The sequence below is a fragment of the Cibotium barometz genome, chromosome 6, assembly GCF_041138505.1.
Source record: "Cibotium barometz isolate CiBa-2024 chromosome 6, ASM4113850v1, whole genome shotgun sequence".
In the NCBI taxonomy this organism is placed as follows: Eukaryota; Viridiplantae; Streptophyta; class Polypodiopsida; order Cyatheales; family Cibotiaceae; genus Cibotium; species Cibotium barometz.
In genome coordinates, this window is record NC_141051.1 from 51,326,082 (window position 1) to 51,338,923 (window position 12,842).

The window sequence follows — 12,842 nt, forward strand, 5'->3', positions numbered from 1 at the left end:
TACTGGAAGGGAGAGGGGATCTTGGAGGGTGAAGAGCTGATGTGCCACTTGTCTGGCAAAAAATATCCTTCAGAACCTTCCAAAAAATTGATGCCCTTACTGAATTTGCAGCTAGAACTCCTCCACTTGCCTCTGTAGAAGAAAACGCAGCTTGGGGGCTGGCCAACAGCAGTAGGAGGGCTTGTAGATCAAAAAACGTAGCTAAGGAAGAAAAACAGCCACTGTTGAAGTATCTACAGCCAGGAGAATCTAGGGAAGCAAAAAACGCGGCATAGTTGAAGAAGGAGAGAAGCAGAGAGCAGATTTGTGCAACAGCTTGAGCCTAAGCGTATGATACCATGAAAGAGTGTGCACAAGCGGAAGCAAATAAACATGAGAGAGAGAAAGATTGCAAGCAAGAACAAGACCTTTATTAGCTTGAGGTTACAGAGTACAAGAGCTAGCAAATAGGGCACTATTGGATGATACAATGAATAAAAGAGAGCAACTCTTATATACTTGTGTATGAACCAGTTGGCTGTAGAAACAGGCCGACAGGACCTCCACGACAACATATTGAAGATGCATTATTTTAACAAGCAGCGGGCACTAATTAGTTAATTGAAGGCGTGCCTGAATATGTGACATCTAATAGAGAGCACTAAACTCTATTGCATGAATGAGAAGAATGCGCTACAAACATGAGTTGGTTTTCAGGCTCTTTACACACCAAAAGGGCACCCGCCCGTCCTACCTGATGGATGGGCGGGATCCCTTACACACCAAGACCTTGGGCGGGTAGTGTATTTAATATATAGCCTGTGGGGTCCCTCCTCGTTCAGCACATCCATGTTATTGTATTGGTTGAGGTCGCTTTCTGGAGCATGGGGCCCTTGGTTCAACCCTTGGGTGAGACTCTGTAGTCTTGGACAAGGGAGGTTGGCTGGCCAACTTTTTGTCCAGCCCGCTTTTAGAAGCGAATGCAATGAACTACCACCCAGTGGGGCGACCAGCTCAGCACACGCCCGTGCTGCCCAAGTTTGGACAGCCAGTGTGTAAAGAGCCTCATATTTCATAAGCCTTTTCTTACTTGGCCACCTAAGAGTAAAGGCCCATGATGGATTGAAAGGCTTTAGGTTACAAAAGTTAATGCCCGCATGATAGTAAGTTTGAAAGCAGTGAATACTAACCTAAGCGTATAACCAACCTTTATAACTGTGAAACTTGCTTTCGTTTTTTATAAAGATTTTGCTAAGATTGAGCGAGCGAGCGGGGCAATGACACAGAAGGGCCATCTTTTCAAAGGGCAGCAGAAGAAGGGCGTTTCGGCTAGTCGTCATGGAAAAGAGCTTCACATTCGCAAAGGTTCTGTGCATCTCGTTTTCATTTGCGTTTTTAGTTGCTTTGCAGAATTAGGGTTTGTCGCTGAAAAAGCAAAGTTTTTCGAAAATCATAGTCTCCCAGCTATGTTTGTGTTGCAGGCAAGGTGTTCAAGAAGTCTTCTAAGAAAACCGAAGAAATGGAAGTAAACAAGGTGTGTGTGCGAGAGAGAGAGAGAGAGAGAGAGAGAGAGAGAGAGAGAGAGAGAGAGATCTTTCTGTTTATCTCATCACATGCATTTTGCAGGAAGTCCAGAAGTTTATAGATCAAGCGAATGAGATGAAAGCTGCAGCAATTGCTAGCAAAGAGGGGGCTCGGTTTTCATTGATCAAAGCACCTTCAGAAGCATCGTCTTCTTCCAAGAAATCAAAGGCCTTTCCCAAATCAAAAAAATGAAGAGATTTCTGCCCACCAAGTACATGTAACTTACTTCTCTTTTTTTAACACGAATGGTCTATCATAATTATGGGTATGTTTTTGGGTTGTTTCTTATGTATGTAGGTGAGGTGGTGCACCATTATGTGGGGTGACTAAAATCAGCAATTATGCGATCTCACCATCACAGTTAAATGTAAGTGCAAAGCCTCGAATGGATGTGCAGGATGTAGTCGCCTATTTGTTTTCGGTATTTATTATGTGATTAGAGCAAAATTTTCTGTACACATGTCCTTGGCAAGCTTACAACTCTATTAGCAGGCTGAGCAGGATATATGATGTGTATAAATACATGCATTTGCAAATTGTCAAAATCATGTGCATTTTTGAATGTTGGACTTCACAGAGTGTTTCTTTGTAGGCGAAGCGATAGCCAGGAGTATTGAGCAGGTCACAGGGCTACAATTACGTTTTCATTCAGCCATATCTCTTGTATTTGTCGTAAACTATTTTTTGTACATAATATAAAACAATAGTTTTAGGACTCGTGTGTGTGTTGTGTGTGCTGGTTCCGCTGCACTTTACTCTCAAACCCTAGCACATAGACACAAGTGTTCTAAAGTTGGTATTAGAGATTAGTGAATCCACATTTTTTCTTCTTTACTAGCTCACTTGTGTATTGACTGCTTGGATCGGGTAGAGCCCCTGGGTTGGAGGAGTGCACAAGGTCAGCTTTGGGAAAAGTCACTATTTGGGTTCTTTATGGTACTTTTGTGTATTGTAGTCTTGTGTTCCACCCACCCTTTCTCAGTGCGAATGGGCTGCAACCTTCGCCATCCTTCTCTTGTTGGTCACGTGTTTAAGCTCTTTGTCATGGATTCACAAATCACTGATTTGCTTCTTAGTCGGAAGATGATGACTATGCACAGGAACAGAAGGCGTCCATGGTAGAACATAAGGCTCTTTGGCAATTGTGTCTTCTTGTTTGGATAGAGTGGAATGTAATCTTGGAGCATTGAGTGTTCCAGATTCAGAGTCTACAACAGCCCAAGGGGGGGGGGATTCTGAGGATGAAGTGGCACGTCTCCTTAAAAATGGGGTTTTAACTCCTTTGGAAGTAGGACAATTGTACCGAACAAGCTTTGCTCTTGGTGTGACAATCGCCATTCTGTGCCTTCTAGTAGTTGGAAGGAGAGTCGCTGTTCGCCACACTGCACTTGGTCCATACAGCTGTCCTATTGACTTGTTGCTAGCCGCCTTTTATGGTGTCTGTCCTGCCCAGGAGGTGTGTTTGTAAGACCTACAAAATGCTGTCCTTTTGGCTGCTCTTGAGCTGTGTGTTAACACCACGTGCTTGGCTGAAGATGATGACCTGGTCACCCTTCTTCTTGGGTGTGTTTTCCTCTCCTAGATGCACTAAGGTTGAGAGTAGATGCTCCGCTATTAGGCTATGACTAGATGTCACATGCATAACATGTGGACATGCTTAAGCCCCTATTTTAGCTATGTTTAGGAACCTTTTTAGGCATTGACCAACTTTTGTAGGAATTTTGGTATTTATTTGTCCAAGGACCTACCTGACAATAGTCGGGTGGCTTTTGGGGCAATTCCATGAGCCTATAAATAGCAAGGTCTACTATAATCATTAGTCATCTGAGCACAGGTTTTGTGGGACATGTCATAGGCATAGGTGTTTCCTTTTGGAAGCCATGATGGCTAGAATTTATGTACATATTGATACATATATACAGAAAACATTGTTACAGCAACATCTCTCTCTTCTCTCTGTTCATCTTTGTGTTTTGCACAATCCATAAGACAGGCAGTTCTTCCACATGCAACATTTGTACCAGAGTTTGGTAGAGAAGCCCTAGAGGTGTTGAATTGGTGTCAATTTAAAAAGCGCACAATACAAAGGTGGTGGGTTTTTTGGTCTAGACAAGCAAATGCAGCCAAGTGGCTCTTCAACATCAAGTATCTTGGTGGAGCCAAAATGAGGATAGCCATGGGGTGTAGCGCCCCCAAATGTGTATCATGGGGTAGGAATTATTTGCTGTACTAATTCTTTCTATTTGTTACTTTCCTTAGTGCTAGGCTTCATTATGATTGAGTTTGTGGGTATCTCTGGAGGTTTGACAAAAACTTAGTACGAAAGGCTTTTTGTGAATATATGCTCGTGTGTGTGTGTGTGTGTGTGTGTGTGTGGAGTGCATGTGTGAGAGCATATCTTGATATGGAGTTCTACACCCACTATTGGGCACTGATAACGCTAGTGGGGATGCCGTAGTATCTAGTCCATACTATGCATAATGGAGTTGATAGTTATATGGTCTTGTGGGTTGACTACCATGAGTATATAACATGCACGTTCCTAAAGGTGAATTTGGGCATGCTCCTGGATTCATCTAGGTATATATCATGGGGTATGAAGTCCCTAGATGGGTATCATGGAGTACGAAGCCCCAGATGCTCATCCCGGCCGCCATGGCACTACAGAAAATGCTATTATAGCAACATCTCTTTCCTTCTCTTTGTTCATCTTTGCATTTTGCACAATTCTTAAGATAGGCGGATCTTCTCCATGTGACATTGATACTCGATCCCAAAGCTACTATTTATAGGAACTCTTGGTTGATCTAGGGCTGGCCCAAGCCTTCAGGAAAAGGTGTGTTAGTTGGCACACATCCACAAAGCACTTTATGCTAACTCCTGAGATGGGCGCCTAAAAAAGATCCACCCTACCATTGCTAATGACCACAAGACAATGTGGCCTTCACACATAGCACAATATACTTTTTCGAAACTTAGGCAAGGACTTGACCCTAGACTCGCTTGTCACCATATCCGGACATCATTGAATGCTCACCTATGTCCTAGACTCAAAGGGTGCCCATGGGCTGTCCACAGCTACCATGGCCCCTAAAAGACCATTGCTAGTGATCATAAGACAATGTGGCTTCCCACGGAGCATAACATACTTACTTAGGACTTGGGCAAGAACTTGACCCTAGACTTGCATGACCCTGACATGATCATGGGTCTAAGTAGGCGTTTATGACATTGGAGGAAATGATCTCCGTAGAAGTGTATCTTTGGTGGGAGCTTGGAAGGTGCAATCCATGTGCTGTGTATGGGGAGGCTAAGGAGGTTGAACTGGATAGTTCGGTTGATGTCCTTATGGGGGGGAGTAGGAGAAAAGGGGAGTCTAGGTTGTGCTGAAGAGGTAGAAGGTGGTCTATGTGGAGCCATTGTCCCAAAAACTAGGTGGAAACTCAGGCGTACCATGTTCGATTGTCACCCTCAAGTGCAAGCTGTCATGAGGACTCTAGGGTAAGCGTTAGAAATTTGTGGGGGCTTATCGTGCTAATGTCATGGAGGTAGGTGACTGTTTGAAAATTGTGTCCACCACCGTCGGCTGCTGCAACAAACTCTACTTGAATGATTGCATGTGGGACTGATGGTTTGCTATGAGTCATGACAGAGAACATCATGAGTTGTGGCATCTCCACATGCTACCAAGTTTGCTTTGATAGATTTGGTCACAAAAAGGAGCTCATGACTTAGACCACTTTAGAGAGAAAGGATGGCACAAAGGCATAAAGTTGGTTGAGCATAAGCACATAATTCATTTCATTAACCATAATCTTTTTGCCTAATACAACCTTTTACCATCTGTATATAGTAAGTCTCCACACTAATGCCAAGTGTCACTAATACTAAAAGTGTGAGGAATAAGGTTTCTAAATCCTCTAATGCGAACACTAGAATTGTGTGCACGCCAAGCACTTATTCCTACCCACTGACACATTTACCACTACCAAATCTCACAAATGCCTCTCGTGATGTATAGAGAGTAAATCAATTGCCAGAAGGAAGTAATTGTGAAAAGTCTCAAACCTCTCTCGTGAAAGCACCTTTGCGAACACATTTGCCATGTTGCCTTGAGATGGACAAACGATAAGGTTGATGTCACTTGCATGTAGTTGCTCGCTCTCTCACATAATGATAGTGTTCCTCAATGTGCTTTGTTTGTGCATGGAACATGGGATTGTTGGCTGTAGGCATAACACTCCGATTATCTTTGAATATAGGTGTAGAACCTTGTTGATTGGCATACAAGTCTGCCAACAACCTTTTCAACAATACACACTAACCATGGCTATGAAGACTGCTCTGTAATGTGATTTGCAAGATGATATCGCCACAATAGGTTGCTTCTTACCACACCATGAAATGGAAGAATTGCCTAACAAAAAGAAATTACCATTGTGGACTATCTAGTGTCAAAATCTCCCACCCAATTTGAATCAATGTAAGCACACAGCTAAAAATGATCTCCCTAGGCATAGAACAATCCAAGTGGATGTGTGCCTTGGAGATATCTGAATACGCGTTTCTCAGCTTTCCAATGCTTTGTGTTGGTATCCATAGGATTTGGAGCTCAAGCCATGGAGGGTGGAAGATTTCCATGACGTGAGTGTAGGAGAGAAAAGGGCTCGAGAAGAGAGGAAACTCAATCCATGACAATAGTGGAGAGAGAGAGAGAGAGAGAGAGAGAGAGAGAGAGAGAGATGTTGCACATCTCAAATGACATTCTTATTGTAATAAGAACCTCCCAAGTACATGCTTTTGTAAAAATCAAGCCTCATCTTTTGACCTAGACCTTGATAAGGATTGTTCACACCTCCACAGAGGGTGTTCACACCAACTAACTATGAAATCCCAACACCCCCCTTTAGACATATGGAGATAATGCATGGATAGCCTTCAATAGTCTCAATACTCCAACACTAGCAAAGGAAAAAGACAAGTTTTCCACAATTGACTTAGAGGCCCATGAGCATAGCTTAGAGGCATAAAAGTATGGCTCAGAGGCTCATGTAGCATGGCTTAGTGCGAAGGATTCACAGGTCAAGTCTCGTCTCGAGAGAAAGATAGCCTACACTAGTATACCAATCCAAAACCCCCTTGCTCTAAGTAAGGTAAAGAGGGAAAGATGGAGCAATACAAAAAGAAATGCAAAATATTCAGATTTGGGGGGACTTCTCGGGCTAGAGAATCCATGACTACAAAATATTTAGATTTTGGGGAACATCCTCCTGGGTAGAGAACCCTTGACCTATACTTGGAAATAGAAAAACTTTTGGAAGTTCAAAAAAACTCCACACGTTGGTGCAATGTTGATGAAGATCTTCTTTTGACGCCTTTGCTAAGAGATTGACAGTTGGGGTATCTTATAGGATCAGGGGCCAAGGTAGAGGACCTGTACTTTCACAAATTGGGATGAAAAACCCCAAATTTTTGTTGATACAAAGACTCCAATTTGATGATGAGGCCCCAAAATTATATGGATGTTGGATCTCCGATTTGAAGAAATTCACCATATTTGAGAGAAGCTCGAATTTTCAAGTTGTAGAAGCTTCAATTTTTCAATATCTAGAGAATCTCCAAATTTTTGTAAATGCCCTAAATTTTGACAAATGAAAAAATTATAATTAATCAATTTTCACTTCATGTGTGAAAGGCACCTAATTTGATTGGTTGACATGGCAAGCTGCATGTGATAGTCAACTATGTTGGCAGCAGCAACTGTAGATGGTGGCTACATGATGAGGGGTAGACAGACGGAGAGGTTGTGGGTGGGTGGGCAATAGGCTAACGTAACGGTTGAGGGTGCTGCTCAAAAAATGTAGATAAGATGTTGCGACCGACGCCAACAACATCAAAACATAGCCATGATGTTTTAGTTCAGAAAACATAGGTAGAAGGTGGTCAGTTAGCACAGATGGGTAGAAGATGGTTGATCAGCACCGAATCCTAAAATGTAGACAAAAAAATCCTAAAACTTAGAAATCAAGAAAATAGTATGAAGCATATGAATGGGCTTTGATACCTTCGTGGTATATCCACAGGATCTGGAGCTCAGCTATGGAGAGTGGAAGATTTCTATGATGCGAGTGTAGGAGAGATGAGAGTTCAAGGAGAAGGTAAGTGTAATAATATGTTGCATATGTCATCTTGCCACCAACCTACCACTAGTACCTGTACTTTCCCTCAGCCACCATTGCCTCAACCTCCACCTCTACCTACACCATCAACAAAACGGCATTAACTACGGGAGGATAGTAGCACAAATAGGGAGGGGGTAGACAAGGAGGAATCCTTTGTGCATATTGCATGAGGGCAAGAAACCACGATACTACCCATTGCTACAAGAATCAAACGCAAAGGTAGCATCACTAGACACACTAGCTCCACCCATTCATCATTTGGCTTTACCTACACTACTAGCAAGGCTCATGCTTGCTAATGCACCTCATCGGGGGTACTACGTGCCTCAAAGAGGCTTACTAGGAACTCCAAAAAAATATATAAAGGGGAGGAACAGGGAATAGGGGAGGAGACGAGCCCAAATTCTACCAACTGATGAAGTCTCAAAACATGCTAGTCACCCTTAGAACCAAAAGATGAAGATCCAAGAAGATAGGATAAGAGCAAGACTGTGTGATAGTCCAAGAGGGTTTAAGTGAGGATATAGCTTCCAACATCTCTTCATTCTCTTTCGAGGAGAAATTGCTCACTATGGACCAAGAAGAACTAGTCATAGAACCCATCAACTTGTCTAAAAGGTTGGTAGAATATCCCAACCCAATTGTGGTGGATAGCAAAACTAGTTCAAGAATTGGTAAGAGCATGATGCCAAGGGTAATTAAGCGATGAACCTCTAGTAGTTCCCTACTATCGGAGCAAAAGCCAATGCGGATGCTAGTTTCACTTTACTCAAGAGAAGATCGGGGAAAGAACTAGTCCGTTCCACAACACGAGGAGACTCGTACAAGGAAAGTGGGCAAAAGCTTTTAAGCCATCGCCTCTAAAATCCTGGGAGATGAAGGAAGAGTTTCACACTCGAAAGGGCTTGTACACATTCCATATATAATTACCGGTCTTGATAGGTGTGATAACGGACATGCCCTTGAGACATAGTGCACATTCCATATACCATTATCAGTCCTGATAGGTGTGATAATGGACATATCGCGTGAGACATAGCGGGACTCACTGCCTTTCTCTCCTCCCAAGTCTAGATTTTTGTTGGCTCCTTGCTAAGGAAGCCCAAGTCTATGGAAGAAGCTAAAGGATTGGATGGACGGAAGGCTAAGAGGCAGGCATGGAAGAAAAACCACCTCAAGACTCCTTAGATAAGTTTGATGATGAAAAACCTGCTAGGAAAGAGGAAATTCACTACGCTTTTCTAGGTGAATAAATTAGACCACTACTTTGAGAGTGATGACATGAATGCCATTCTTCCATATAAGGATAGTCAAATCACAACTATCCTAGATGGAGGGGTTGGAGTCAGCATCATTACCAAGTAGTGTTGGGAGAAGTGGACTAGCCTAATAGTTAAGCTTGCTTATGGGGCCAATAAAGCCCATGGGGCTTTTGCACAATTTGAGAATTAAGACCTTTGGCCTAAGTTTTAACCACTCTTTTGTGGAAATGAACTTCTTTTAGCATCCCAACTCTTATGATTGCATCCTAGGTAGACCCTTTATGAAAGAGGCCAAAATGGTTCATGACTAGGATGCAGACCATATCTACATACGGAAAAGGCATGAAACCCTCTAAGAACATGGAAAACTTATCTCGTGAGGTTCATGATTAGGATGCAGACCATGTCTACATACGAAAACGGTATGGAATCCTTAAGGTAAACCTAAGAACATGGAAAACTCATCCCATGAGTGGTGGACCTTTTGCCATAAAACTCAATCACCACAAATAACATTGTAGAGCTAAACATGTGGCTCACATGTCATAAAATGTTGTATGGGGAGTGTGAGAGCTCAAACTTTACTTCGCTCCCACAGAGTGAGGTTCCTGAGCACTTCAAAAATGCATGACGTGGGTGATCTTGTACATTTTGAAAAGTTGAAGAGGACCCTTGTTTTGATGGAACTAATCATGTGTCTCACATGTCATAAAACGTCGCATGGGGAGTGAGCTCAAATTTTACTTCGCTTCCACAGAGTAAGGTTCCTAAGCACTTCAAAATGCATGATGTGGGTCACGTACATTTTGAAAAGGTGAAGAGGACCCTTGCTTTGATGAAAAGCATGGAACATCTTACGATGGACCGACTAAACTTCGGGAGGTCAACCTAAGAGGACTTGATGATAAAAAATCCAAAACCGATTTACATTGAAAAAGACCTAACTCCCAGAGAAAGAAAAGGAGCTACTCAACTACTCATGAAGTTCCAAGACTTGAGATGAAGGGTGTACCTTTGGAGGTGGTCACGAACACTATTTCTATTATTGAAGGAGAAAATCCATTAAGGCACGTGGCCTATCAGATGAATCTACCAAAATACTCTAGGATAGTCAAGGATAAGATTGACAGACTCATCGAAGCCAGATTCATTTATAAGATACAACATACGAAATGGCTATCCCTAATAGTCATAGTGTCTAAAGAAGAGCAAGAAAATCCAATTTGTGTGTAAGGTTGACACACAAAATGGCTATCCCTAAAAGTCCTAGTGCTTAAAGAAGTACAAGAAAATCGAGCTTGTGTGTTAACCTCAAAAAGGTTAATGTAGATACAGTGTAAGAGCATTACCTATTGCCCTTGACACTGAGCATGTGTTGAAATGTGTAGCAGGCAAGGAGGCCTACAACTTCCTTGATGGGTTTTCGGGCTATAACCAAGTGGAGATAGACTCGAATAACAACATAAGATAGCATTTACCATGGAATGGCTTGGAAATACATTGACATGAAGGGTGTATGTTTGGAGGTGGTCACTATTCCTATAGCTTCCTTGATGGGTTTTCGGGCTATAACCAAGTGGAGATAGACTCGAATGATTAACAGAAGATAGCATTTACCATGGAATGGCTTGGAAATACATTGACATGAAGGGTGTACCTTCGGAGGTGGTCAAGAACACTATTTCTACAGCTTCCTTGATGGGTTTTTGGGCTATAACCAAGTGGAGATAGACCCAAATGATCAGCATAAGATAACATTTGCCATAGACTGGCTTGGAATACACTAACATGAAGGGTGTACCTCCGGAGGTGGTTAAGAACACCATTCCTATTGTTGAAGGAGCAAAGCCATTGAGTCACATGGCATATCAAATGAATCCAAAATACTCTAGGATGGTCAAGGACAAAAGTGAGACACATTGAAGACGAATTCATTTATGAGATAGAGCATACGAAATGGCTATTCCTAATAGTCATAGTGCCTAAAGAATGTGAAAATATGGTTTGTGTGTTAACTTGAAAAAGGTTAATGCAAGCATGATAAAACATTGTGCATGTGCTAAAATGTGTAGCAGGAAAGGATGCCTTTGACTCCCTTGATGGGTTTTTGAGCTATAACCAAGTAGAGATAGACCCAAATGATGTCACAGAATGGGACACTTATATGTACAGAGTGTTGTTTGGCCTATCCAATGCCCAAGCACTTTCTAAAGGCCCATGTGGATAGCATACAAGATGAGAGGCCCATCTCGACATCGGCGGAGACTACAACAGAGGATCAGGACCATACTAGCACGGCATGGGAGACGTCCAATCAGAGTACTCACCATGGAGGACGTTGAGGATATCCGCCATCGATCGATGAGAGACATCTTTGGATAGTGATGTGTATGATGCTTACCTTTGTTGCTGGAGTTTTCCTCCCAGATGTTATCCATTAGGAGCTCCTAGTACCGTACTTTTCCTCATAGTTGTTTCAGTTTCAGTTAGTTGTTTAGTTGTTTTTAGCTTTTCTTACACAGTCATTGTATCAGATCCACCAATTGTTGTAACCTTTTTGGTCTCATAGGTCATTTTGGCCTTCTGAAGACGTTAATATATCATTTCATTTCTCACACACACACACACATCTATAATTCTCTCTCTTTTTGCAACCTCTCTCACAACAAAGAAGTTAGCAGAAATCCTAACATTGAGATGGTGAATTCAAATGGCCAAAAACAAAGTAGCTTAGTTTTTGTCGCTCATTTTAGGTCTCGCTCAGTTTCGATCGCTCAATGTTTTGACTACCTCAAAAGGTAAAAAGATAACACAAGGCTCCAAAAGCAAAAAGTAAGTGAGACATACAATTAAGTTCGTTACCATGGGGTGCATCTTAACTTGATATAAAATTGTAAAATTTTGTAAGGCCAAGGTCCAGGCCAAGGTCCAACATCATGGTGACATGAGCTTCAAGTGCTTGGAGTACCTGCTTGCACAATCTGGAAAAGTGCAATGTGAAGAGGGGCTCATTGAGTGACATTCCTTGGCATATAAAGTAACGCCCGAGCTGTATCTAATTAGCTTCATATGATTATCTGACATAAGATTTCTAGGAGCATTAAGGCTACATCTTTTAAGGTAGCATCCCTCTCCTCTCAAGACTATCGATAGGAGTGCAAGGTGTGGAAGGCTCTTCGGCTTGCTCTTAGCAAATAACAACTCCTCTTCCAAGCAGTTACTCGATCATCTTTACCTTTAGTTGCACCAACATATCTTAGCATTTTTCTCTAAGGATCTTTGCATTTTCTAGCTTAAACCTACATTTCATCCGCCTGGTCCATGCATTTGCTAGATTAGCACTACATTTGTTGATAATTTGAATTTTTTATTGGATCATCTTGTGTTTGATAGTGTATTCATTAGTTGTACTGGTCCTGGCTTGAAAAAGCTCGTGGATTGTTCTTGAAATAAATTCCTGAGAAGAGGGGGCAGGGCATGTTCCCCGCTCAACGTGGTGTACTGTGTGAATCACCTTATTCCCATCTTTCTCTTCCCCTTCTTTCTCTCTATCTTTATTTCTCGTACACGTGGTTGCATCTGTCACTGCACGCTCCGTTGGGCTTATATTAAACCTCTTGGTTTTGATGTTCAAATTGAACCATCTTTTTGTTATCTTTGTTTTGAACATACATGCCCACCAGAGTGTGGGCAACTTGGCCTCATCTAGTTTTTTACGTTCTAAGAGTTGTTTAGAAAACTCATAGCCTATCTATTCCATTTGTTTGGCCACCCTCAAGGCTAGAATCATGAATTCCACAGGGATAACTACATCTAGTCTAAAACAAAAATTGTA

At 42.1% G+C, this 12,842-nt stretch overlaps 1 protein-coding gene across 3 annotated transcripts; it reads left to right on the plus strand.

Annotated features, from left to right (window-relative positions):
- Window positions 1-1,178: 1,178 nt before the first annotated feature.
- On the plus strand, window positions 1,179-2,419 carry LOC147637849 (2,3-bisphosphoglycerate-dependent phosphoglycerate mutase). 3 transcript variants are annotated; one of them, XR_015266100.1, is made up of 5 exons: window positions 1,179-1,344; window positions 1,461-1,513; window positions 1,606-1,774; window positions 1,861-1,930; window positions 2,156-2,419. XR_015266100.1 is itself a non-coding variant. In XM_086799688.1 (4 exons), the coding sequence occupies exons 1-3, from the start codon at window positions 1,257-1,259 to the stop codon at window positions 1,753-1,755; spliced, it is 291 nt and encodes a 96-aa protein (XP_086655814.1). In that variant the 5' UTR covers window positions 1,179-1,256; the 3' UTR covers window positions 1,756-1,774; window positions 1,861-2,137. The 3 variants fall into 3 exon arrangements, 2 of the variants coding, with proteins under 2 accessions (XP_086655814.1, XP_086655813.1); XM_086799688.1 differs by lacking the exon at window positions 2,156-2,419 and having other exon boundaries at window positions 1,861-2,137; XM_086799687.1 differs by lacking the exon at window positions 2,156-2,419 and having other exon boundaries at window positions 1,181-1,344; window positions 1,606-2,137.
- The last annotated feature ends 10,423 nt before the right edge of the window (window positions 2,420-12,842 follow it).

Bases quoted from the DNA above. Each gene is read 5' to 3' on its own strand.
- LOC147637849 (XM_086799688.1), top strand. From the start codon at position 1,257: ATGACACAGAAGGGCCATCTTTTCAAAGGGCAGCAGAAGAAGGGCGTT. The intron at 1,345-1,460 runs GTTCTGTGCATC...TTTGTGTTGCAG, and splicing joins AGAGCTTCACATTCGCAAAG to GCAAGGTGTTCAAGAAGTCT. The intron at 1,514-1,605 runs GTGTGTGTGCGA...TGCATTTTGCAG, and splicing joins AAGAAATGGAAGTAAACAAG to GAAGTCCAGAAGTTTATAGA.